Consider the following 27,901-nt stretch of genomic DNA (forward strand, 5'->3'; position numbering starts at 1 on the left):
AAATATATCAAGGTGGGGGGGGGGGGGGGGGACGTGGAAAATTGCTAAATATTAGAAAAATTCCAACTGAAATTAATAGATTTATATGGATGAAGATTATGATGAGAAAACCGTACAGATAAAAATATGAATGATTATATCATCATTTAAATAAAATGTCCCTTACACAGTGCTTCCTTAAGTTTAGGATTTCATTAAATAACTCAGTCAATATTAACTGACTCATCTAATGGGATTTATTTTAACAGAGTATGTTCAACTAATCTATGATAATGATATTAATCCAGATTAGTTTTTCATAATGTAAATTTAAAATATGATTTGATACGTCATCAAAAATTGTTTTGATATGTATTTGAAGTGAAAAGTTTCAAAATTCAATTCATGACCATCTGAACTCCGACATCACTAAACTTATAGTTGGACTAATCGACTCGATGAGTAGAGCCCAATGATAGAAAAAATGCTCTTATCAGAGTCCGAATAAGACCATATCAAGAGTTTGAAATATAATTGAAAATTTTGAAATATTAATTAGGGAGATAAAATGATATCTAAATTTTACATGCTTATAATCAAATTGAGCATCTCGATGAGATGAATCCAACTAAGATTATTTAATTTCGGTAATATTAAGACATGTAAATGTTGAACGAATATTTTATGATCAAGGAAATCAATATGAGCAATTTGATAGAATGTTTCAGATTTTCTCCATGTTTATGAGGCATGCATTTTCAAAAATCTACCCCGAAGGATCACTATCGGGCCACCGTTCGATCGTTACCGCGATGTACTAGCACTCAACATAATTGAAATACAAATTGAACAGTATTTTTTATGAAAATTTCTTAATCTTTAAAATTCCATTATATAGTGGTTATTATTTATTTCATTGAGCTAGCTTTTTTCCTAGTAATTAAGTTTTAGCAATAATAAATAAATAAATTTCTTGACACCTCATTATTTAAGGTTATATATACTCACACTTGAAAGGAATTGAGAAAAATGTCATAGGTAAATAAAAATTTTGGGATTAAGAAAAATATTCTCTCAAGAAAATTTATAACATAATTATAATAAAATAATAAAAAATAAATAATATTTAGTACAAATTATAATATCTTTATATTTATGATCAAATATTATTATTATTATTATTTTATTCTGACCCGAACACAGATTTTCTAAATTAAGAGAAACCATTTATGATAACTATAACAAGCACATATAAAACTACATATTTTCAAAGATCCCATATGGGAATTGGCAGACCACTAAGCTCCTCATCAACGTCGAGATAAACAGGCAACTGAACGCCACCGCCACCTCCGACCACCGCCGCCGCGTGTTCCTCAAACGCTCTTATCTCCTCCAACTCATCCCAATTCATCAGCTCCCCACCATTACTCTCTTCCGCCTTCTCCTCCTCCTCCTCCCTTCTTCCTTCCACCACCTTATCATCCTGCTTAATCACTCCCATCTGCTCTAAAAACTCCTTCAAATCAATCTGCGGCCTCTCCTCATACTGAACTACCTTAGAAACAGAGCCAGTGCTACTACTGCTGCTCTTCTTAATCTCCTCCAACCTCTGATGTATCGAATGAACGCTGTGCTGGGCACTGAGATTAAGCAACGGGCGGCCGGCGCCGCCGCCCGTTACTGGAACCCAGCGGAGAAAGCGGTGGCGGGAAAAAGGCTTGGAAGTTGAAACAGAAGAGGAAGAACAGGGGAGAGAACGGAGATGGGGGAGATTGAGATAAGCTTCGGGGCCGTAGAGACGGCGAGCGGCGTCGTCGTAGGCGAGGGCGGCTTCTTCGGCGGTGGAGAAGGAGCCGAGCCAAACGCGAGTGCGTTTCTTGGGTTCGCGGATTTCGGCGACCCATTTCCCCCAAGTGCGTTGGCGAACGCCGCGGTATTCGCAGGAGGAGTTGAGAGGGCCGCCTTTGCCGCGCGACGGGCCTTTCTTCCATGGACGGGGAGGAGGGCGCTTGATGAGGTTGTCCATTGAAGGAGAGTGAGGGAGTGGGAGAGTGAGGGCGCGGCGCGGGGGATAAGTAAGGGAGAAGAAAGGGAGGTTAAATGAGTTCACGGTTGGGTTTTTGGGTTTGAAAACATGTGACCGTTGGGAATCTCTATGGGACGTTTTTCTATTGGTGGTAGAGGAAATTAGGGGAGAGAAGAAGGGTCTAATTTTTTTTTTTTTAAGAATTTATTTTAATTGAAGAATTGTAAGAATAAAATTACAAAATATTAAATTTATTTTAAAATTAATGTAATTTTTTAAATGCAATATGAATGATTTTAAGGTAAATATAAATTATTATTTACTTTTAGATAACATAGGAACAACTTTTTATTGTTTAATATTTTTTTAAGCTCATAAGAATCTGATTTTTAAATCATTTTTAGATATTATTTTAATTACCTTTAATCATTTAACAAAATCAGGAAGAATTTTCTTATATGAATTTTTTGGTGCTTTGCTACATCTACGACTTAGGTTTAGTTTGGAAAAGTTTTTTTATTATTTTTTATAAATTTTTTTATTAAAAAATGTTTTAAAAAGCAATATAAGAGTCGTCCTAAACAAAGCCTTAGAAATCGAGAGCAATTCAAAAAAGATGTTTCTTTAGGTTGCATCAAATCAAGATATTTTAGTAAAATTTCAATATCATTATTTGTCATTTTTTTGAAAATTTTCATTAAACTTTATATTTATTTAACATCAGACATTTTAAATTTCTAATTTCTAATTAGATTAGATGTACTTAAATTGAAGGTAGTTTCTTATTAGGCCTATTTTATTTATATATTTGTACGCTTTATTGGAGAAATTATTCTGTGCTAACATCGGATGGTCTGAAGACCAACCAGAACACACCATCACCTGGCACACAGCAATATCGAGCACTGATACCAAGCAAAAAAGTAACGTGGTCCGTTCTGATTGATCTCCGAACGCAGTCCGGCGTTCGCACAGAATAGTTTTTAGCCTTATTGATAGTGAATTTGATCCCTTTTCTTTGCTATGCTTGTGTGCTATTATTTTAGATAATTCACATAAATGTCGATATCTTAAGTCTTATTACTATTACTATATTTCACAGAACTACTAATATTTTCTCGTGTTAAGGCTTAATCTTATTGTTTTTTCTTCATGTATTAAGCTTCATATCTCGTAGGTATATCCTATTAACAGCCAGAGCTCTTTTGCTCAATAAAAGCTCAATTCTTGTACGCAACTCATCTTGATCTATTGGTGTCAATATTTGACATGGCCCAAAAACCCGACCCAAATCCGAACATGATTTGGTTAGGGATATTGACCCGATTGCAAAACCAGTTCGGGTTGACCCGGAAACCCAAAATCAACCCGATTTAACCCATTTTTAATTGATTCATGAGGATTTTAGAAGATTGTTATGAAATAAATAAATATTATTTCCAAAAAAATAATAAACCATGTCACCCAAACTGAATTAAGCTTGATTTATTTTAAAATTAATTGCAATAGATCTTACCTTAATTTGATTTAGATTTAAATAAATCAAAAATAAAAATATTTTAGTAAAACTTATAAAAAGCGGGTCAGGTTTGAGTCCGGAAAACCGACCCGTTTGTAAAAATGGTTCTGGCTCGGGTTGGGCTAAAAAGTGTCAAGTCAGATTCGGGTTCGACCCAAAACCCGCTTTTGACAGCCCTAGTTTTGACTACCAACTAAGAGATTTCGGGCTCGAATTGATTTGTTGGTTTGGAGTTTTAACTACAAACGAAGAGATCTTAGGCTCGAAGTTTGTGTATGTGAATGTCTTAATTGACCTAAATATCGCTCCCCCTAAAAAAAATGCTCAATCACCATGTCATGTGCTTGAATTTTTATTTTTTATCTATGAGTCGGACCATAGATCATTTATCTTAAAATTGTAATTTATTTTCCATATAGTTGGTATATATGTTGTATATTACGTTTATAATATCTATATTCTCATGCGGAAGAAAAAAAAAAACTATCTTTTTTTTTTTTTAACTGCATAACAAATATGTACAGTAACCAGAACGTCCAAGCTGTGGACATTACAGAAAACCACATCACTGTAACATGGAGGTTTCAACCTGGCAGTCTCTTGCCACATGAAGTTCACTGTATCTTACCGTCTAAAAGATTTATTCCATTAACATGCAAGTCCTAGAGAGAGAAAGGAGAAATTATTTTGTGCGGACATCGGATCGTTAGGAGACGAATGAGAGAGCGTCACGTCACCCGGTACACATAAAAAAATAGCGTGGCGCACTCTCATTCGTCTCCGGGGGCCGTCCGGTGTCCACACAGAATAATTAAGAGAGAGAGAAGGCGCCCGGTGTCCACAGAATAATTAAGAGAGAGAATATTTCAGTGTCTTTAGGGTACTGTAGAAGAGAGGGAAATTCATTAAGAACCCACCTCTCAAACATTTCAGATTTTCACGAGCACTCTAGTTCACATGCTTTGATATTACTACAGGAGCATTCGTCGGCCTGATTCCCGAGACTACTGTCCCTACGATTTCTCACTATTTTCCCATGCATGATTTCTCTCTCTATCTCTGAAAAATACAGAAAATTTTTGGGGAAACCTTGTTTCAGCTACATTTTTTTACTGCGTAAAAATCTATAATTTCTATTGTTTGATGTCAGAACTTATAAACTATTAACGTAGAACAATCATGACAAAGAAAAGAGAGTATAATAGATAGAAAAGAAAGCAAACTGACCTGACTTGTACAGATTCATGATCAAAGGATCTCAAATTCAGGTAGAAATGTAACCATTGAGAGATATAATTGATGTAATTTCTGATAAGAGAGGCTCAAAACTACCAATAACTGCATTATGTGGTAATATCTTTAATCTCTAAAGTATAGAGGTCTCACACATTCAAATCATTGTTGCAGAAAAATACTCAACTTAGATGATTGATTGTGCATTCATTATATTAGATCTTAACTCAAATCATCAAAAATATTAGTGGAATAACAGTATTAGAGATTTCAATCTTTCAAGTATAATATGAGAATTTAAAGATATATAGATTTTTATTTACCCGAAAATATATTGTGGGTAAATAATAAAGCTATTGTATATGTAACGGCACAAACTCTCAACTACCAAGATATTATCCTCTTTGGTATAAGGGCTTCACTATTTTATTCTGTTGGTGCGACTTACCAGGAGGTCACCCATTCAGGATTTTTGCGGGTTGATGACATTTAACTGATGTGTTTCTTAACGAAATTCCAACCATTACATCAAAAAACATCAATGTTTAAGAGTTTAACTTCTTTTTAATTAAGGAGTTTCACAATCTCCCCCACTTAAATGACTGATGTTCTCTTCAATATTTTTATCCCAAAGTATCCACTAGACAAATATGATTCTAGAGGTGGCCCCTACAAGTTCAAGTGGTGACTCCCACCACGTAGCACTTTGTCTCATACAGGATTCAAGAAGTGACTCTCATGACGTAGCACTTTATCTTGTATGACACTTTGTTACATCTTCTGGCTGATGTATTGCTCTAATACCATTTGTAACAGCTCAAACTCTCAACTATCTAGACATTATATGCTTTGGCCTAAGGGCCTCACAGTTTTATCCTGTTTGTATAACTTTCTAGGAAATCACCTATCTCAGGATTTCTTCGGGATGAACACGCTTAATTGCGAAGTTTCTTAATAAAATTCAACCATTACACCAAAAGGTGTCTCAATGTTTAAGAGTTTAATATCTTTTTACTTAAAAGGGTTTCACAGTTTACACTAAGGATCAAGATTAGGGGTGTCAATATTTGACACGACCCAAAAACCCGACTCAAACCCGACCCGAAAATTTCGGGTTAGGATCAACGGGTTCAGGTTCAACAATTCGACCTGTTTCAAAAATTGGGTCGGGTTCGGGTTGACCCTTTGACCCAAATTTGACCTGAAAATCCATTTTGACCCGGCAACCCGAGATTGACCCGTTTTTTTACCTGAAAAACTAGCAATTTTTTGTTGACACCAAGTCATTCGGGTCGTGACGGGTTGACCCGGATCCGAAGCTGGTCGGGTTCGGGTCCGAAAAATCAACCCATTTGCAAAAATGGGTTGGGTTCGGGTTGACCCGAATAATGTTGGATCAGTTTCGGGTTCGATTCGTGACCTGAAATTGACATCCCTAATCAAGATCATGGTATGTTGAAGTTCATTTTTCTTTTATTTTAACCCATCATAAATATGAAATAAAATATTTGCTCTATATATAATATAAAATTCACATCAACTAATGAGATGGCTCAAAAAGCCCAATATAATTAATCCTCAATTTTAACCTGATTTTAATTGAAAAAAAAATAGACAGTGTGTAATGTATAGATAATATTCGTATGTGTCAATATTAGAAATTTCTCAAGAATCGCAACAAATAACAGTCTTAAGAAAGGAAGTCAATGAACATTAGCACATCTAAAAATATTCATGCCCTTCGCTTAAAGCAAAAACTAGAATTTATAATTGCAACGGTTCAGAGATGTACATGATTTCTCCAATGCAAATAGAGAACAGTCCATTTGATGAATATCGCCAAGACCTGAAGCTTGGCACTTGGCTAGGTCACATGTATCATGACTTAGGTTGCAACAGATAGCCTCTCAGCATTTCTGCCAGATCTCTTCACTGTATCTGCAGCCTTCCCTGCAAAATACCGCTAGGCTTTTCAGTAGATATATCATTTTTTTATACACGAAGAAGCTATTATTAACATCATTGGGGACAACTTTCTCACTGCTTTTTAAAGCAGCTTTCTAATATAGAAAATTTTAGTTCAATTTTTTTTAATAAAAAGTTGCTTTAAAAAATAGTAAGAAAGTTATCTCAAATGAAGTCTAGAACTATATCTCATAAATTCAATCTTTATTTTACAAATTATTAAATTTCTGTCTTCTAAACATTAGAAATGTATGTTTGATATGACAAAGCTGCACAAGGGAAGACAGAAGCAGGTATAATTCAACTATAGTTATTGCTTTAAGGAAACTAGATAGCTGCATTTATCCCCTTTACAAAAGATCTAATTAACTATGCCGACAAATTCGATGAAGAAGAAGAAGAGAATCAAACAATAGTAAACCTCCATTAAAAAAAAAAGAGTTATATGACAGTGCAGTTGGGATTCTCACGATCCTTTTCTGCTTTCCTGAAATCAGAAAGCTTCATTAATCCGCTTTACAAAAGAATGAATTCACTATGCCGCATTTGTTATATCTTTTACTAATTCAATGAAGACGAAGAAGAAATTCAAATAAGAGAGAAATTCCATAAAGAAAAAGTTTGATGAAAGTGCACTTGGGATTCTCACATTCCTTTTCTGCTTTCCTTCTGCTTCGCCATAGAAGGCGAATTGGTGTACCAGGAAAACCTGCATCTGATCTTAGCTGCTTCTCCATATAACGTCTATATGTATCAGGAAAAAGCCTAGCGTCGTTAACAAAGAAAACAAAAGTGGGAGGACGAATAGCGGCCTGTGCACAAGCAAAGAAAATGACTTCATCAGTTCAGGTAGCAAGAAAACTGCTATTACATTTTTCACTTAAAAAATTAAAAAAAATGTCAAGCAACAATCAGAGCATATCACAAAATGGGGAAATTATTTTGTGCAGAGTCCGAACATAGGATTTTTCGGATTGCTGCGTACGCAATGTGTATGCACTGTATATGTATTACGTATTTGTAGATACGCAACAAATACTAAGCCAATCCCAACTAAACCTAGTTTGACAACTAGATCACAAAATGCACGGACTAACAACCCACAAAGGTTGAACACTTGCGGGTCGACTCCTACTTTTTTGGAACTATCTTCAAATGACTAAACCAACCCCTTCCCACCTTGTTTATTGATTCTTTTTTGGTCTGTATCATATTTCTCATTCCTTACTGATCACAGTGGCATGTAGTGAGCACTGCATGCCACAGACAACGCAAGAGAAAGATTAATAGGATTGAATTAATAAAAGTATGATAGGGAAGAGGGGATTGGGATTGACAAACTGGGTCTGCATTTGTGGATGACTAAAATTATCTGATGTGTCAATATACAGGATATACCTGGGTGCTATAGTAAACACGTCCCCGTTTGCCACCTCTTGTCCTTGGTGGTGGTTTAAAGGCTACTGCTTCTTGTACCACTTGATTAAGAATGGATGTGCTTAGCCTTCTGGATCTCTCTCTTTCAACCATGCTGGCAGCATCAATAATCCTGGCAACATTAAGTTTTAAGGATTAAGGAGAATATCACATTCTACAGAAGCTTTCTAATTGAAATTAGAAAATGTCATTCATAGTAATGTGTAAAATATATGTATAATAGAAATATAATAAGCAATCAAATAGATGCTGATGAGAAATTAATTTCTTATCATGTATTCAGAAAGATGGAAGATGGATGTTATGTTCATAATAGATCTTGAAAAATCTCGATCCTGGTAGAGCCCAAACTATCAAGAGACCAAAGACGGAGAATTCCATTAAAATATGCTGTGGGAGCAACAAAACAAAGAAGAACAGAGAACAAGGAAAAACCAATGGAACAGTAACTTGCTTCAAGAGCAATATTTCTATATCATAAAAGCTATATTCTTCTCGTCCCCCTCCGCCTCATATATGCAGGCAGTATACTAAGAAAGCTAAAACAAATGAAAAAGGGCATAAGTCCTTTAGTACTATAATTGGTTAGGAAAGTAGTGGAGAAAAAGGCATCCTAACGGTAAAAGGGATTATGGGTGTAGTGCTCCTCCGGTCCTCCATGTGGAATAAGAGTTATTCCACATTAGTTCTCCCCTGCTACAGAAGGATTCATATCCGATGAATCAATTTCAGTGATCGCAGAATCAGGTGGGTAGTAGGGACTAATATCAGCGAGATTGAAGGTGGAAGACGTGAGGACATCGGGTGGTAGCTCCACCATGTAAGCATTGTCGTTGATTTTGTGTTTGATGGCAACCAAGCCGAGCTTCTTTGGGGCAAGCTTGGAGTAAGTTCCAGTCGGGTGCCTTTCCTTCCGCAATCGTACCATGACCAAGTCTCCGGGTTGAAAGGTTTTGAATCGACGGTGTGCATCAGCTGCTTGCTTATAGGACTCGTTCGCCGACTGTAACGAACTGCGGACGTTTTCCAGCATGGTCTTGAAGTCACCCTCCATCTTTGTTGCCACCGCATTGTGACATTTGGGAAGAACGGCGATGTCTAAAATATGGTTAGGAGGCTTAGTGTAGACAATATTGAATGGGCACATACCAGTGGATCTATTAGACATAGAATTGTAGGCGAACTCAGCTTGGCTCAGAATTTCATCCCATTTCTTCAGGTTGTCTTGAACTAGACAACGCAACATGTTGCCTAAAGTGCAATTCACCACCTCTGTCTGACCGTCGGTTTGGGGATGATATGCGGAGCTCAGCTTGAGTTCCGTCTGCAACTGCTTCCACAGCTCCCTCCAAAAGTGACCGATGAACTTGACATCTCGGTCAGAGGTAATACTCCTCGGTAACCCATGGAGTCGGACAATTTCCCTGAAGAACAAACGAGCAATGCCGAGAGCATCCGAGGTCTTTTTACGGGATATGAAGTGAGCCATTTTGGAGAATCTATCAACCACCACCATGATAGAATCTACGCCTTTTTTGGTGCGTGGCAATCCAAGCACAAAATCCATACTCAAATCTTCCCAAATGGACGTCAGCACGGGTAGCGGAGTGTACAAACCTGTATTTTGACTGTGGCCCTTGTACACTTGGCATACCGGGCAAGTTTGCACAAACTTGGCGACATCCTTTCGCAGGTGCGGCCAAAAGAAACGCGCCTGCATTTGCTCAATTGTTTTCTCGCGGCCCAAATGCGCCGCCAATCCTCCGCAATGTAGCTCCCGCATGAGTTGTAACCGAACTGAAGAAGCCGGAACACAAAGAGAGTTTCCCTTGAACAAGAAACCGTGCCGCAGGGTGTAGTCTCCCACTGGCTGTCCGGCAGAACAATTTGCCCAAGGCTCGGCAAAATCATTATCTGTACAATACAAGTCTTTAAGAGTCTCCAAACCTGTAATTTCCGTTTGGAGCTGGATCAAAAGGGCTGAACGACGGCTCAGGGCGTCGGCCACCCTGTTTTGTTTTCCGGACTTATGTTTGAGAACAAAGCTAAATTTTTGTAAGAACACAATCCAACGGGCATGCATTCTATTAATACTTTTGTGTGTTTAAGTATTGAAGAGCCTGGTTATCACTGCACAGCACAAAATTATGCAATAGGCAATGCTTCCATTGTTTAAGCGCCCGAATTACCGCATAAAGTTCTTGCTCGTAGGCCAACCACTTCTGTCTGGCAGGGCTGAGCTTCTCACTGAAAAACTCCACCGGTCGATCATCCTGTGAAAGAACTGCACCAACGCCCACCGTCGAGGCGTCTGTATCCACGTGAAAGGGTTTTTGAAAGTTGGGGGCTGCCAAAACCGGAGCTGCAGTAAGTGCCTCTTTAATTGTCTCGAAGCTACGCTGTTGATCTGCCCCCCACCTGAACGAACTACCCTTCAAGCAATTGGTGATTGGTGCCGTGATTAAACTAAAGCCACGAATGAATCTTTTGTAGAAATTGGCCAACCCATGAAAGCTGCGGATTTCAGTCAAGGAACTGGGTCTCGGCCACTACTGGATTGCCATAACTTTGTTTGGGTCAACTGCCACACCTTCCGCCGAAACCATATAGCCCAAGAAGTGCACCGACGAGGTGGCGAATTCGCATTTGGCACTGTTTAAATACAGTTTATGCTGCTGCAGCACTCCAAGAACTTCCCTAAGATGCTTCCAGTGATCTTCTATTGACGGGCTAAAGACAAGGATATCGTCGAAGTAGAATACGCAGCACTTACCCAGTAATGGCTTGAAGACTTCCGTCATTAGCCTTAGAAATGTCGCCGACGCGTTACACGCCACTTGAACAACCCGTGCCGCGTCTTGAACGCAGTCTTCCATTCGTCGCCGGCTCAGATGCAGATTTGATGGTACCCGCTACGTAAGTCCTATTTTGAAAACACCTTGGATCCCGCCAAATAATTCAGCATATCCTCAAGTCGGGGCACTGGGAATCTGTATTTCATCGTAATCTTATTGATAGATCGGCTATCAATGCACATCCTCCACGAGCCGTCCTTCTTTGGGACCAATAATGCTGGCACCGCGCACGGGCTTAAGCTGGGTTGAATCAACTGTTTGTCTAAAAGATCATCAATGATCTTCTACAGCTGCACATGCTCTGTGGGACTCAGTTTGTAGTGGGGGAGGTTTGGCAGCGTTGCTCCCGGTACAAAGTCGATCTGGTGTTGAATTGCTCTCACGGGCAGCATTTCATTCAGTAGGCTGTCGGGTACGGTATCTGCAAATTCCTCCAAAATCTGCTATAGCTCCGGAGGATGGTTGCGGGAATTAGAAACTTCGTTTGCCTCTGCTACTACAACAACAACCATGGTCTTTGCTTCTCGCCCACACTTCAATAACAAGTTGCCTGAAACAATGCACAACGCAGGCCGTGGTTTTAAATCTTTGTTGGCGACACGATGAGATGTTGGCAGCAACCGAAGTTTCCGCCCCTTCCATTCAAACAAGTAAGCATTGGCTCTTCCATCATAAGTCACGCCCATGTCAAACTGCCATGGTCTACCGAGTATCAAGTGACATACATCCATGTCAAGGACATCGCAAAGAATTTCACTGTTATAATGTTTCCCAATAGAGAAATTTACCCGGCACATCTCCGTCACCTGGATGTCTACTCCCTTCTTAACCCAGCTAATCCTATACGGATTCGGGTTCTTGGTAGTTTTAAGCTGCAATGCCTGCACAACTGCCTTGGAAACGATGTTTTCTGTGCACCCATTATCAATCAAAAGATCACAGACTTTACCCTTTATAGTGCATTTGGACTTAAAAATCGCATGGCGCTGCGATTTAGCGTCCTGATTCGGAGCCAACAGTAATTTCTGCAGCACACATATAACCGGATCGCCTTCATATCCTGCCACTTCTTCATATTCCTCTTCGTCATCAGCATCCGCCTGAACCATATTGGGCTCGGACTCCCCTTATAGGAGTTGTAATTGTTGTCGGCTTGGACACTCATTAGATTTATGGCCTGGTTGAAAGCACCTAAAACACTTCAATGTTGTGGGCCGGCCGTATGGGTTATCTTGGACAGGTGCTTTGAACTTATTTGGCATCTTATTGTCCCCCGGAGGTGCAGTGGGCGTTGTCACTGTGGGTACCTTGGACCCAATTTTAGACATATTTGTTGAAGGTGTCCCCTGCGTTCGAGAGTCTGGCGTGAATGCATTACCGGAGTAGCGTCGCTGGGAGTGCACCCTGGCTGGCCGATTGAGTTGCATTTCAGCCTTTAGGCGAAGTTGACGACCTGAGATAGCAACAATACGGAATTCAGCTCCAATTTATCCTGTATAACCTCTCTCAACCCGCCAATGTACCGAGCTACGAACTGATTAGCAGTTTCATTTAAGTTGTTGTGGGCACTGAGGCGATAGAACTCCTCAGTTTAGTCACTCACGCTGCGTTGACCTTGCGCACAATGTTGAAACTTCATGTAGAGAATTTGCTCATAATCCGTGGGCAAGTAGTGGCTCCTCAATAGCTGCTTCATTCTTGTCCAATTCCGAACGTTGCCCCTACCTTCACGGTGGCGTGCTTGTAGCAACTGCTGCCACCACGCACTCGCGCCGCCCTGTAATCGGCACGCTACATACTTCACATGTTTCTCGGGGGGAATGTCCATGTACTCAAAAAATGTTTCCACTGATCGCTCCCAATCAAGGAAATCTTCTATATGCAGTTTTCCATCAAAAAATGGGATATCCATTTTTACTTTGAACTCATCTTGCTGTCGAGGTCACGCATCGCGGAACTCACCCTGCTGCTGCGTCCAGGCTTCCTGGCGATGTCTCGGCGGTGAGAGGTATTGTGGAACTTCTTCCCCCCCTATATCTGAATTGTTTCCTTGTTGTTGAAAGCCGACCTCCACGTCAGAGTCCGTCAGATCAAGTAGTTCGTGCCGAGCTCGGCAGCCGCCCTGACCTCGATGCTGCACCGGTCGACGCGTAGGGGAGATAGTCAAGTGCTGCAATTAGACATTGCCCCACTGATTTTGATACCTTGAATCTCCAATCGCACCTCTGTGACGAAACGACGAAACTCAGTCTTGAGTTCCTCCAACTGTTTAATGATTTGGGCTTGCGTCATCCCCAGAGAGCCTTCGCCTTGAACGCCGTCAAGAACGGGTCGTCTGCTGCTCTCCGCCATTGTCGTCCCCTCCGAGCTCTGATACCAACTTGCTGTGGGAGCAACAAAACAAAGAAGAACAGAGAACAAGGAAAAACCAATGGAACAGTAACTTGCTTCAAGAGCAATATTTCTATATCATAAAAGCTATATTCTTCTTGTCCCCCTCCGCCTCATATATGCAGGCAGTATACTAAGAAAGCTAAACCAAATGAAAAAGTGCATAAGTCCTTTAGTACTATAATTGGTTAGGAAAGTAGTGGAGAAAAAGGCATCCTAACGGTAAAAGGGATTCTGGGTGTAGTGCTCCTCCGGTCCTCCATGTGTCCTGCGGTCCTCCATGTGGAATAAGAGTTATTCCACATCAAAATATTAATAGAAATCAAATTAACATGAACAGAACATCCTTTACCAATACAATGATTGGATGAGCTGCACTGCTGCACTTGCTGGTTTTTTTTTTTTTTAAGTTATTCTAAATCAATTTAAGGAATATAAATTCCTTAATCTGCAGCACGCAACTTCATTAAATTATCCTTCATTTGATTGATTTTGTCGCAGGTTTTGATTGACCATCCCAAATCATGCTAAATGAGGAATCAAAAAAATGTCATTGAGAATCTCACGGGCTTGTTCAGAAAACAAAATCAAGTTAAAGTAGACTTGAATTAATTATTCCAACCATCAAAACAGAAAGCATGCCGACTATTACAAATTTGTACTAAATTAAAGGTAAGTAAAAAAGTAGTAACAAAAATGTAATACCTTTCAACACTATGGCCAGTCGTTGCTGTTGAATAAACAATTGGCGCCCAGTTAAGCACGCGCAGCTTCTCCCTGACATCTTGCTCATAATAAGTAGTTGTTTCTTGGTTCTTTTTTGGTATTGTATCCCACTTATTTACAACAATTATGCAACCTTTTCCTTCTCTCTCAATTCTTTCAGCAATTCTGTAGTCCTTATAACACCAACGAAAATATTAGTATAATATGTTCGAAGAATGACCACAAAAACAGTATTCAATTTTCAACCAAAAGTAATTTAAGAAATGACTAATATGCTTAAAACCTTTAGATCTCACAGATAATGCAAAGAGAAAAACAATAAATGTGTCATTACGCTCGTCATCTGCTTATCTTTGACACATTTGATCAATTCGAATTTTAGAACATATAATAGCTATATATTCACAATCCTCTAGAAAACATTAAAAAAATTGTTCATCATACACTGGTTCTGATCTCGAGTCATTTCAAGCAAAACTTTTGAATATCCTATCATCCACTACTATTCGAAGAAACATGTTATAAATATAATACAAAGAGGCATACACTACTCAAAGTATGATCTAGAAAATAATTAATGGAGCACAAGTTAGGAAATTTAAAGTGTTTCAACTTCCAAATCATGGTCACAAAACAGTGGGTCTTCTATATTTGTACATGAACCTATGTGGTTTTATAATAAGCGCTTAACCCCCATGTATTTTTTACTGAAGTATCATAACTAACCTTTCAAAATAATAGAAAAATTAGAAAGCTTGTTCTTGCCTACTGACCCTCATCCTCGCCTCTAACACTACCTCACTAACCTCCCACAGCCCCTCCACCTCCGATGAGGAAATAGTTGTCAAGTTCCTCCTACTCTCAACCTCTTTGAATTCTATCATTCATGCTGCTCTCGTCACCTCTCCTACACCAGCAGGTCATAACTATCAAGTTCTTCTTCTTCATTTCCCACGCCATATCTGATAGCCAACACTATTAGAACCTCTCCTCCATCTTTCTAATTTCCTTATAGCTTAAGCCTATAGTCTTGTCATCGTCTCTTTCTCTCTTATGCTTGAGTGCGTGAATGCTGTTGCTCTATTTCAAAAATGAAAGAACTTCAAGTTTTGCCACGAGCAATGTAACTCAAGAGAGACTTCATTCTAGTAACAGTTCTACTAAAGGCATATTGGAAAAGGGGAGTCTAACTAAATATAAGGAGCGCTAGGGATGAATGTACACATTGTTGCTCTGCTTTGTTTAAATTCAATTGCCCTTAGTGATGTGGCTCATGTGCATCAATGAAGATTTGATTTATTCAAGCAGCTTGTGTCGAGGACAATTTGGATCACATCTTTTGCTACATCAATACTTCACGCAAAAGCATCCTTTTCTCTTGTTTGTGATGGGCAAAAAGGCAGAAATCAACGAAATCAATGGATGAGATGTGAACTTTGATGAGGTCAGGAGGGGTCTCATATAAGGGGATATTTTTGGAAAAAAGTAGTTAAGCTATGACGAAAATTCACTCAACTATAACTTTAGGCTGACAATTATACCTTTTTGTCAGAATTGAAAGAAAATAGAGCAATGAAACTTAGATCTGAAGCACATAGTGATGAAGCCGATGTTGTTAAACAACAAGGGGATTATAAATGTGCATTACGATAAAATGTTGGGGACGAAGTGTAATCACCCCTTTTGTAAATGAATAACAAGTTGGAACAGACAATGAAGTTATAGAGCATCAGTTTCAAATAGCTTATCAGGTAACTCTGTTCAATAACTGTTAAAAAATGCAAACATGTATAATGCAGAACAAAGAGCCATAAAGATGCATGGACAGTAGAAAAAGAAAGACATAAAGCATTGAATATGTTACCTAGAAAGACATTAATCATTTTTGTGACTTCAAACTAAATAGTAAATAGACTGCTAAGAACTGAACAAGTATCTGATAAATTACTTGCTCTGTTATACAAGACATTGCTTCAATAACAAGTGCAACAACATCTGAACGACGGATGGCCCGAAATGCCCGATTCACAGACAATGCCTCGGTCGTGCTACCACCTGAAGCAACGGCTGCTCTCCGTCGAATTCCAGCAGTATCAATAAGCCTGTATTTCTGGAAAAAAATGATGACAGGGATAATGTAACAAAAAGATAAAGACAATTTCTTGAATTCTCTGAAAATAAAATTCACTAGATGGAAAACTATCAAAAGAAGAGAGAGATAACTAGATGGATAAAATCAGTGGGACAGCGGCCACACAACCAAACTGAGTAAAGAAAAACAACAAGAACAAGAAGCTGGGAGCATCAGCATATAATTATATGCTTTAAGCCTTTCAAATATCTGTACCAAGTGGATAAAGGCATGCCCAGATTAAAAGTAGTAAGCTGACCTGTCCATCTGGTCCAGTAAATTCAGTATCAATAGAATCACGGGTGGTTCCACTGATTGGACTGACAATAGTTCTGTCCTCACCAACTAAAGCATTCAAAATGCTACTTTTACCAACATTAGGTCGGCCCACGATGGCAATAGAAGGAACATACGTGTTTTCCCCTTCACTGATCTCAAAAGCCTACAGATAAAGCCTTTATTGGAACCAAAATTTATAGCAAATGGAGAGACAAAAACCAGTATTAAAGATGGAATGAACTAAATAAAGATTCTATGAAGGCATGCTACAATTACTTGTGATCACAATGATCTTTTGCAACACGTCTCCAAGTCTCCATGCTCATCGATAAGATTGTCAAACTGACAATGGATACTGCTATACTCATTTTAAGCATTTTGATTATGTGGTTTATATTTCGATGCAACACAATGGTTACAAGCAGAAGTCAAAAATAATCTTTCTAGAGTCGGAAAATGTGAAAAGTCGGTATTATTCATCATATGAGGCTCCTACTAATTGAGAATTGTAGCAAAGGCTTAGTATACAGAATCCTATCCTACTAGACCTGGTAAAGGGGCGGGCTTCATGATTCAAACCCATCGCCTGATAGTCATGAGAGAGGGAACCTAATAAATGCATCTAGAACATCATTAGGGAAGTTATGAAGCTATAAGGAGCCAAACGACATTACGCTGAGGAAAAAAAAAAGAAAGAACTATGAATGAAATAACAGGTTCCAACCTGCCAAGAATGTAAAAATAAAAAAACGAGATTAATTACTGATACAAGTTCCAATGAAATGTTCAAACAAAGAAGTGATGTGAAACAATGATGATGAAACAAGAATTGCTCATAATAAATTAGTAAAATGTGAAATTTGCTTGGCTAAATACAAACGGATGCTTCTTCAAGTTAGATCTTAGAAAATTCCATGAAAGGACTAAGTAACGACAAGCGATTACAATTGAGATTACTATGATACTTGCAAAATAACAACAACAAATAAATGAGTAAAACAAATGGCAAGTTAACAAAATTCACAGTTTAATAATTAGATCGTTCACCTTGAGGTCCCTCACTCACACTCTTGATAGTGATTGGCTTAGCGGAAGAGTGTTGCAAGCAAACTTAGGGATGCCTCTAGAAGACACGTGATGCCGAGGAGGCTAGTCGCCGGGGAAGGAGTCGGAGTTGGAGGAACAGGTGGGCGTCCGTTGATCTTCCACTCTCCCATAGGTCGTTGTTCGTCGATGACGTCCGCTAGATGGAAGAGAATACGGTCGACGTATTCTTCGACGGTGTGATCGAATTCAAATCCAAGGTCAAAGAAAGGGGAATGGCTGACGTCGATCTCCCCTTGAGAATTGAACACAAAATCGTAATCAATTTCCGGATCAGCCATACATGAACATTGAAACTCTCTTGGTGGAGGTGCCTTGGGTAATCGCCGGTTAAAAGGAGGTAAAGAGGGGGGAAAGGATTAAAGGGTAAATTAAATGCTAATTGGATCCGCCATACTCATTTGATCCAACAAAGCAAGGGGGCCGGTGGTTTTGTGAGCATTAAGGGGGAAATTAAATGCTAATTGGAGAGAGGGGGAGAGGATTAAAGGGGCCGTCCATATAGAGGGGAGGGGGAGATCTTGCTTTAATTAGGTGGGCCCCAATGGTTAATTATTGGATCTAAATCAAATCCGAAATATATTTCAGATTTTATTCAATAAGCAAGTTTCCTAATTTAAGTCCAAGCATCTAGAAAGTATTTGAATTTCAAAATTTGATTGAAATCCAAATTGGAAACTTTCCTAAATACCTTGAGCTTATTTTAGGAAGGTAATGAAGTCCCCATTTTGAATTTGAAAATCAAAATAGAGTCAATGGGAGCCAACGGGTTGAGCTTGGGGGTGAAAGGGGGCGGCGAGAAGGTGGGTTGCTACAGGTTTTGATAGGAGGCTGGCGGCTACGGGTTATTGGAGGCCTGCGGGATGGGGCTTTGTTCGGGTATGGGGAAAACTAAGGGGAAAGTTAGCAGTAGGGAGGGGAAATAGGAGTATGAAGTAGATCATTTAAAAGACTAACTGAGAGCTCGGAATCCACCTGCAGCTGTCGGTTATTTATTGAATCTCGGGATTTAACGCGCGCTGTAAAACCGTTTGGCTGGATTTAGCTTAAATCCGAATTAAATCACACTGTAAATTTGATACCAAACAGCCCCTAAATCTCGTTAAATCCATTAGGATTTACACCGAGACGATTTATGTTGTAAATCCATAAATCCCGGATTTATGGATTCGCGCTATTTACCGTCATGCGAATTTTTCTTGCGCCTTAATAATCTTAATGTTCCATACATAAATTTTAGTTTAATTTCATTGATAAACTAGCAGCTCCTCTCTTACATCCAAAGGCACATTCTTACATTTAGCCATATTACTCCTTTTAGATGCTCCATAAGTTATAAAATGCTCCTTGATTCAAGATATACCTATGTTAGTCTCTTGATCACAATAAATGCATATGGTAGACATCAAATTTGATGGGTATTTATCTTTGATGTTGTTTATGGTTCCTAGCCTTTGAAGTTCAATGTCTTTGCTATCTCCAGTTCGATTTGGCTTATGCTAGTGTATTTTTGTTCCTATCACTCATTTGTTGTGGCATGCTGTTTATTTTTTTCTGTGAACAAAAGAGTCATGGCAAATAGCACTTAATTATTTAGTAATATATATATTTAATAAAGTTTTATTTGAATATTAGAATCATAAAACAAATAAAAGTTTAAATTATGATAATGATATAACAATCAATCGTTTCTAAGAGAGTTCCAATGAAATTTTCTCCATTCATGGTGGGAGACGTAGTTTCATTCTTACTAGATAAGGGTACTTCCTACATTACTGATCATTATCATAAAAAATATTATTACTAGCTGCTAAGCTGCTTTGTGAAACAAAAAATATGCAAACCCACAGAAAATAGTCACAGTAAAAGCAGAACAAAAAACCTTAGATAGGGAGAACAATAACACCAGTTGCACAACCCACCGGAGCAGAAACAACAAAGAAGAAGAAAAAATATACTGACAAAAGAGAAACAGATTAATCCAGGAAGGAACTACTATCGAAAAAATAAACAGCATGCCACAACAAATGAGTGATAGGAACAAAAATACACTAGCATAAGCCAAAATGAACTAGAGATAGCAAAGACATTGAACTTCAAAGGCTAGGAACCATAAAACAACATCAAAGATAAATACCATCAAATTTGATGTCTACCATTTGCATTTATTGTGATCAAGAGACTAACATGAGTATATCTTGAATCAAGGAGCATTTTATAACTTCTGGAGCATCTAAAATGAGTAATATGGCTAAATGTAAGAATGGGCCTTTAGACGTAAAAGATGAGCTGCTAGTTTATCAATGAAATTAAAATAAAATTTATGTATGGAACATAAAAATTAAAGGCGGAAGAAAAATTCGCACGACGGTAAATACCGCGAATCCGTAAATCCAGGATTTACGGCATAAATCGGCTCGGTGTAAATCCTAATGGATTTAACGAGATTTAGGGGCTGTTTGGTATCAGATTTACAGCGGGATTTAAGTCATATTTAAGCTAAATCCAACCAAACGGTTTTACAGCGCGCGTTAAAATTTATAATAGCCTAAGTTCTTGTCCATCAAGACATGTTCACTTTGACCTAACATATGTCATGATTTTGTTCCCCGTTATGTAACTTACAAGAGTTCATCCTTCGTATAAGTGCTCCAACATAAATATGCTTAGGAGTTCTTGATGAAACTCCAACAATTAAACCAAAAGGAGATTTGAAAAGTTAACTTCTAATTTGATTAGGACATCATCAACGATTGAAGTGAAACGTGAGAAAATATTTGTTTAAATATGATGGGATGTGCAATAGCTATTAGTTATGCAGTTCCATTAATTCAAATGCGCTTCCTGCATTGCACATCAATACAATAAACACCATTTGCTTACATTTTTTTAATTGTGCAGTGACAACCTTGGAATGGAGTCACAAGGAAAAACTATAAACCATTTTGAGCCATTTCAAACATTGGAATCGAGTTACAAGGAAAAACTGCAACTATTTTGAACCATTTGAGAAACTAACAAATGAAAATGATGCTTCAAGTAAACAAGAAGAATATCTCTGTAAACAAACAAAATATATTTTCATCTTTAAGAGCATCTTGATATCCATTATCAAAGTTTATTAACAAGCATGCTGCTGAAAACACATAAGCGATAGGAAATATTCAGTATTTGACATAGTACCTCAATTGTTTGCAGCTCTGAGCAAACAAGCTCAAGAAGATCACCAGTGCCGGTGCCGGAAATAGCTGATATCGGCAGAGGAGTAAACCTGGCAATAAAACTGAAAACATCAAATTTTACATATAGAGTGGGGATAGAATGTATTTTGTTTTCCCTTAACTTGAACAACGTTTTACCTTTGTGTATTTTATTAGAACAAAACTAAAACAATAAGATCCTAAGAAGCAAGGAGTAAAATAAGTCCCTTATTGGAGAATGGAGCTATCCCTTTTATTTGTTTTCATATTCACTCATGCTTTATTGACAGGATAAGGCACATTGCTTAAGAAGTTTCTATAGCAGATTTTGATGGAGAAAAATTAGCTTTCTTGCAGATGAACCTAATAATAAATGTTATTAAAGTTATTGTAAGCCCTCGTGAAAATAAGAACAAAAAATGTAACTCCTAAGAAATTAAATTTTGATATAGGCAAAATGGTCCTTGTTGGAGAAACATTATGTTATTGGGTTGTTCAGCACTGTCAGTTGCAGAACTGGAGTGAAGTAGATGGCTGACCCCAAGGACCAAAACTCTGATGCTTGCATTAGACCCTTTCGGGGAGATTCACACTTGTTAACGGCAAGGATGATAGGCTTGCTAGAATAGTTCTTACGCAGCCAATCTGCAATTTCTTCGTCAGCCACAGTTAGCCCTGCCTGTTCAAATATTTCATTGTTGTTAGAGAAAGAATATCATGCACTATCAATCAATGTAATTGTCTGAAACTGACGTAATAAAATGGCTAGAAATGATATTAAATATTAAGTAACATAAGACAATGTAATTTACATCTGAAGATTGATGTTCTAACAACTACCAGCAAGAAGCAATTTCAATAAAAAGATCATTCTCTCCCAAAGAAAATGTCTGCTCACTACATGAAGGCTCTCACACTACAAGTGTGGGATATGGAAAAAGTTAACATACACAGCCTTCTCCCTCTACAATAAACATGCTAGTTTCATATTCCAATCCGTGTCCTCTTGGTAAACCAATGAAAGCTAACCACTTCTCAACAACACAAAAACAACAAAATCAAGCCCTTATGCAATCAACCCCTTCACCTCATCCATAGCATTATAAATAAAACTCATGGCTGGTTTCTTCTCGGCATCCACTAAACATAGGACTTATACCAAGGGACTCGTGCTCAATATGGCATAGGTCACAGTGGCCCAAAATTTATCATTTTAAATAAGCCTTCGTATTTCCTTCCCCTCAGTTTTCTTCCCCCATGCAGAATTAAGCCATTGTGTTGATGTAAACATTGCTTCAAGAGGTTGTCTCACATCCAACAGGCTCTACAATGTCAAATAAGATGTGGCAAATCTGTAGAATAAATTTGCATTAGGAATTGAAAATGATTTGAAGTAAACAAATGTAATAACGAACCTAGTGGTTGCAGGACGGATGATTTCCTTCTTTGAAAACTTTCTCAATAAAGCTAAGACCCATGAGTGATTGTATATGAACTTTGTGATCTTCTTCGCCATTGAAAGAGCACTCTTATGTTGAGGTAAATCATCAAGTTCCTCCAATATAAGATCAATGCAATGTGTTGCGCAGGGGGTCCAATACAGGTGTTTCCTCTTCTCCATTAACATCTGACCAGCTGCTTTGTATGCATTGGCATTGTCAGTCACCACATGAACAACCAATTGCTCCCCAATCTCCTCAACAACCCCATCTAATAAATTGAAAATGAATTCAGCATTTTTAACCTCATCTGAAACTTCAACTGATCGTAAAAACACGGTGTTGTAGGGATTGTTGACAAGGATATTAATCAAGCTCCTGCTCTTCATGTCAGACCACCCATCTGACATAATGGTAAAACCAGTCTCAATCTATGTCTGTTTAATCTCATCAATGCTATGTTCTATGTTCTATGTTCTACAGCTCCTCCTTTAAAATCCATGTTCGCAACTCATACATGGAAGGTGCCTTCAACCCTCTCCCATACAACCCTACAGACCACAGCATATTAAAGTAGGCTGGCGATGTCGCAACATTGAATGGTATGGCATTCTAAAAAAAAACTGTCAATATCCATGCAAACCTGCCGTCGACCCTCTCTAGTACCAGCCGCAAGCATCATTTGTGCTTGTCCTCTATACTCTCCTGGAGTAGTCATATATTGGTCCATAGGATCCCGCGCACCTCTATTATGTATAGTGGAGGAAGAGCCCTTTCCACTCTCGCTCTCAAAGTAAGCACCATCTTCGACCATTTCATCAAATTGCTCATGTTATAAATGTTTGGCCGTCGTACTCTTTTTCATATAAGCTGTAATTTCCTCCTTCACGTTATTCAGAACATTCGCACAATGTGCTACATTCTTATGTGAGCAGGATAAGTGTTCCTTCATGCGAGTTACTCCTCCATTCACCACCTTATCACAAAAATTGCATTTTAAATACACGTACATCTTCTCGCCGCCTCCTATGTCAACTTACACACTATATTTCCAAGAAGGGTCACGCCGCAATGACGTATTTGCCTTTTCCTTGCCTCTAACCATGTTTCATAATGCAAAAATCCAAAAACAAACAAAAAAATTCAAAAAATAAAAAACCCTAGATTTTCTTTCACTTGAAAAATCTAATTATAAACTAAAAAAATACCTAAAATCGATTGTGGACTTCTCCTAGAGGGCGGCCGGACACTTCAAGTTCGCCGGAGAGAGGCTGCGCCAGCGAGAGAGGCGGAGGGAAGGGAGGCCGAGCGTGCAGGAGGCGAGACCGAGAGCTTGTGCGAGTTTTTTGCCTGCTAAGTTTCGGGTAGGGTGTATGAAAGGGGAGGGAGAGGCCTATTTCACTTAAACTTAAGTGGGTGGATCCCGTTTATTAGAGGCGTGCGCCTCAGCCATAATTGCGCAATTCCGCCTTGAGGCACGCCTCACAGTGCAAGAGGCGTACGCCTCATGAGGAACCTGAATTGAGTAAGCTATGGGGCATTTTTGGTCTGAATGGCGCAGAGGCGCGCCTCTTATTGCACAATTTTAAACTATGCCCTTATCCCACTACATGGGGTCGGCTACAAAAATCATTTTCCCTTCTGTCCTATTAAGACTCAAATTCTAATTTAAATCTAATAAAGAAAGTTCATTTCTAATAATATCTAACTAAGTCTTTTTAGGTCAATCTCTACCTTTCTTAACATAAGCCTAATCTAATACCTCTACTTTCTTAACCGAGTCATCGGAAGGCCATCATTTTATGTGACCAAACAATCTAAGGTGACTCTCTCTAATCTTATCTTCCACTTGAGCTACTCCAACCTTTTCACGTATATTCTCATTTTGTATCATGTCTCTAAGAGTAAAGCCACTCATCAGCCTAAGCATCCTCATCTCTGCAACACTTCACTTAATATTATGCTACTCTTTTAATAGCCAACATTTTGCACCATAAAGCATTGCAGGTCTCGTCACCATCTTATAAAATTTTCCCTTATGATTGAGGGGGGTTTTTCTATCACAGAACAAGCCCGATGTATTCCTCTACTTCAACCATCCAACTTGAATTTTACTAAAAATATCCCCAAATATTTCACCATCACTCTGAACAATAGACCCCATATATAAAAAACGTGTACTCTTATTAATGACTTGATCGCCCAAAGTCGTAATTCCCCCACTGTATCTATTACTACTAAAATTACACTCCATATGTTCAATTTTAGATCTACTCAAATGAAAACCTTTAGACTCTAAGGTTAACATTCATAATTCAAGCTTACCTTCAACACCCTCTCTAGTCTTATTAACAAGAAGAATATCATCAGCAAAAAGCATACACCAAGGTACAACCTCTTGCAAATGTTTAGTGAGAACTGAGAACCTCCATGGCTAAAACAAAAAGATATGGGCTTAAGGCTGATCCTTGATGTAATCCAGCTGAAATAGGAAAATACTCAGTTAAACCACCTTGTGCTTAAACACAAGTAACAGCTCCTGCATACATATCCTTAATGACTTGAATATAAATATTATCAATCCCTTTCTTTTCTAGAACTTTCCATAGCACTTCTCTTGGAACTTTATCATATATTTTTTTTCTAAATCAATAAATATCATATATAGATCCTCCTTATTCTCTCTATACTTCTCCATCAAACCTCTCAATAAGTGTATAACTTCCATAGTAGACATACCCGGCATGAATCCAAATTGATTTTGAGAAATATTAGTATCACGCCACAACCTATGCTCCATAACTCTCTCTCATAGTTTTAAAGTATGACACATTAACTTAATTCCTCTATAGCCATTTCTCCTGAATTGAAATTAAAAACTAGCCTTTTCATTTTATAAATTTCAAAGCACCTACAATTTTGTCATATTTCAGTTAAATGTAAATAATGCATAATAAAAGACAACATGCACAAAAAATCGTGCAAAACGACTTCTAAATTTACAAATAAAATCAATACCTGTCCATCTACAAGAAATATAATAACAGATGCTTCTTCCACAGCAGCAGCAGCTTGCTTCTCGATCATAGAGGGCATCCTTGCAACAGCTGCTTCCCTAAGAGCAAGAGAAATCCCTTCCATACCTATAGTTGTAGTAATGGCAAGTTCCTCCATGACATCATCATGTGATCTTGAAAAAGTCATGACACCACCAGTATCTATTACTGAAAATTCCCGGTCCCCCCAAAAAGACCTTCCATACAGACGATCTCTAGTAACACCAGGTTCATCAACAACAATAGCCATATTCCCCTGAAATAAATCAAAATAATTTCATGATTTTTATCGCTCCAGCATGCGGCATTAGATGAATTTGAGGCAAATTATCAATATAGTACCCCAACAAGGCGATTGAATAATGCAGATTTACCCACGTTTGGTCTTCCAACTATTGCTACCCTTGGGAGAAGATTATCGGGGATCTAAGCAAAATTTACACACATTATTAGTAATATGAAAATTTCCTATCGCTATACTCCACAAATTATACTCCACATTCCATAGAAATAGAACACGTGCATTGTGCAAAAAAACAAAAAATAGAAAAAGAGGAAAACTCACCTGTATACTCAAAGTTTTCTGCCCCTGCCACTTCTCTCCCCTGCCTTCATAGGTTTCATCCTCTAAAAGAACCAAATATGCCAAGTAAGACCTTGCACGGTGAGGGACTATTTGATTCACTCACGTATGCTATGTAATGCTATGATATTGTAGATGTCACCTATTTGATTTGGTGACATCTTTTAACAATTATATTTTGTAAATGGTGCTTAAGTTGTATGTTGATGACATCTAGATATCAGTCAAATGAACAGTCATCAAGATGTCAACCTATCTAACTATCCAAGAACCAAAATAAATGATTTAAAAAAGTATAATCATCACTAATCATACTAATTAACATTGCATACAAGGACGGAATCAGCCTTAATTTTTAGTGAGGGCAAACTTATAATTATCTGTTGGTGTTGCCTAGAATTTGACTCGACCCTTCACTACAAGAAAATGGGTCAATAATGACCCATATTTTGTTCATATCCTTGATCGTCGTACACTTCGTAGATATATCGGAGATCTAAAGGGGCAGCGCCCTATGGCGTGGTTCGACCGCGGGGTCAAGGGGCAACGCCCCTGCTGGGGTTTCCGAAGGCAGCGCCCCCGGAATAAATTTTGATTGTAAAGATATTTTTGGAATTCAAATTAATAAATAAAATGATGAATTATATATATTGTTAGCTTGGGGAAATTGCCTAAAGACCATAGTATTTTAAACCTTTTAGGAGAGGCAATTGCTTAAAAACCCTTGTAATATAAACTAAAAAATAAATAAAGGGGGACAAATTACCTAAAGAATAATATAACAAATGCTCCAATAAATGGGATGGATGGAAACAGGATGATTCAAGATTCCTACCAAAACTATGTTTAAAAGAAAGAATATACATAGCATTAAAGTTTCCAAGAGAAGATGAAAATTATATATATTTCTTCCCTTCCCTCCACCTTCATGATTATATATTCAATTAACAGACCACTCCGATCATCCCTCATGAAAAATTAATACATTTACTATCGCTGAGCTAGGTGGCAAGAAGCTATTAGAAAGAAAAAAAATACCTAGGCCGAGTTCCTTAGACAAGGAGATGGAATACTTTCTGGCGGCACGGCGCGCCTCTTCGTCAAGTTCAAGCAACTCGAGCTCCGAGAACTCTCCGTTTTCCTCTCCAACCTCATCAAAATCGCCATTCTCTTTTTCGAAATCCAAGGAATCCTGATGGCAAAAATTACAGCGCAACGGTCTTCTACAACGATCAACTAGTTTATAGGAAGAGAAGTGGGATGAAGGGAAGTGATGAGTGAACAGACAGAGTAGATTGGGCGGAGTTTTTGTGGAGAGAATTTGATGGAGATGGTTCCGAGAAAGTGGGATGGAACCGGAGGGGGTTGCCGGAAACCTAGAAGAATGTATTGAGTAGCCATGGTGTTGGAGTGTAGACGACACCATTGGAATTCGTCGGAGGGGCGAAGAAGCGGTTTATCTGCTTGGCGCTGAAAAAAGCATAATTTAATTATTTTCCCAACAAAAAATATAATCTAATTTAAACAAATAAGTAAATAACATTGCAAAAGAATTGACAAAATGGGCAAAATTCACACTAAAAATATCAAAAATAACCATCCGACGATGGTGCTGTTGTGAGTTCTGACAATTATGATAGGGCTATGATGGCCTGCCAATTGGCCTATGGGGTTGGGTGGTGTCCATCCAATGATAGTGATCCCGCAATGTTTGTGGTTCAATGACGGTATTCGAGTGGCGGTGGTTCCATGATGGTGGTCAAAAAATGACAATTTTGTTGCGTCCTAGAACATTTGTGACTATAGAAATATATAGAGTTTAACGTATTATCTTTAAATAAAGATCCAACACATACAAATAAAAAAAGATACGCAATAGTCATAAAAGACACCAAAATTTTTGTGTGAAAAACCCTGAAAAGGAAAATAACTTCGGGGATTGGTCCAATTAAAATGATTACACTAGTGTTTATTA

At 38.3% G+C, this 27,901-nt stretch overlaps 2 protein-coding genes and 1 long non-coding RNA gene across 6 annotated transcripts; all 3 read right to left on the bottom strand.

Moving 5' to 3' along the window:
- Positions 1–1,246: 1,246 nt before the first annotated feature.
- LOC110099389 (dehydration-responsive element-binding protein 2E-like) lies at positions 1,247–2,008 on the bottom strand. Its single transcript, XM_020826512.1, has one exon. It carries the CDS (start codon positions 2,006–2,008, stop codon positions 1,247–1,249), a length of 762 nt encoding a protein of 253 aa, XP_020682171.1.
- Positions 2,009–4,000: 1,992 nt separating this feature from the next.
- On the bottom strand, positions 4,001–4,964 carry LOC114580581. Its single transcript, XR_003702026.1, has 2 exons — positions 4,755–4,964; positions 4,001–4,586 (listed from the first exon to the last, which is right to left on the bottom strand). It is a non-coding gene; the product is annotated as an uncharacterized LOC114580581 (long non-coding RNA).
- A 1,486-nt stretch (positions 4,965–6,450) lies between these two features.
- LOC110099390 (GTPase Der-like) lies at positions 6,451–27,410 on the bottom strand. Of its 4 annotated transcripts, none has more exons than XM_020826514.2 (12): positions 26,965–27,408; positions 25,909–25,970; positions 25,686–25,769; positions 25,306–25,599; positions 21,388–21,527; positions 20,832–20,931; positions 16,525–16,707; positions 16,083–16,244; positions 14,114–14,307; positions 8,124–8,274; positions 7,375–7,537; positions 6,451–6,710 (listed from the first exon to the last, which is right to left on the bottom strand). In XM_020826514.2, the coding sequence occupies exons 1-12, from the start codon at positions 27,350–27,352 to the stop codon at positions 6,646–6,648; spliced, it is 1,986 nt and encodes a 661-aa protein (XP_020682173.1). In that variant the 5' UTR covers positions 27,353–27,408; the 3' UTR covers positions 6,451–6,645. The 4 variants fall into 4 exon arrangements, with proteins under 4 accessions (XP_020682173.1, XP_020682174.1, XP_028554388.1 ...); XM_020826515.2 differs by having other exon boundaries at positions 20,832–20,919; positions 26,965–27,407; XM_028698555.1 differs by lacking the exon at positions 16,525–16,707 and having other exon boundaries at positions 26,965–27,410.
- Between the last annotated feature and the right edge of the window lie 491 nt (positions 27,411–27,901).

The sequence above is a fragment of the Dendrobium catenatum genome, unplaced genomic scaffold (assembly GCF_001605985.2).
Source record: "Dendrobium catenatum unplaced genomic scaffold, ASM160598v2 fragScaff_scaffold_1105, whole genome shotgun sequence".
Classification (NCBI taxonomy): Eukaryota; Viridiplantae; Streptophyta; class Magnoliopsida; order Asparagales; family Orchidaceae; genus Dendrobium; species Dendrobium catenatum.

Bases quoted from the DNA above. Each gene is read 5' to 3' on its own strand.
- LOC110099390 (XM_020826514.2), bottom strand. From the start codon at position 27,352: ATGGTGTCGTCTACACTCCAACACCATGGCTACTCAATACATTCTTCT. The intron at 8,275-14,113 runs GTATTACATTTT...TAATGTTGCCAG, and splicing joins ACTGGCCATAGTGTTGAAAG to GATTATTGATGCTGCCAGCA. The intron at 7,538-8,123 runs GTATATCCTGTA...GCTTGTGCACAG, and splicing joins GTGTTTACTATAGCACCCAG to GCCGCTATTCGTCCTCCCAC.
- LOC110099389 (XM_020826512.1), bottom strand. From the start codon at position 2,008: ATGGACAACCTCATCAAGCGCCCTCCTCCCCGTCCATGGAAGAAAGGC.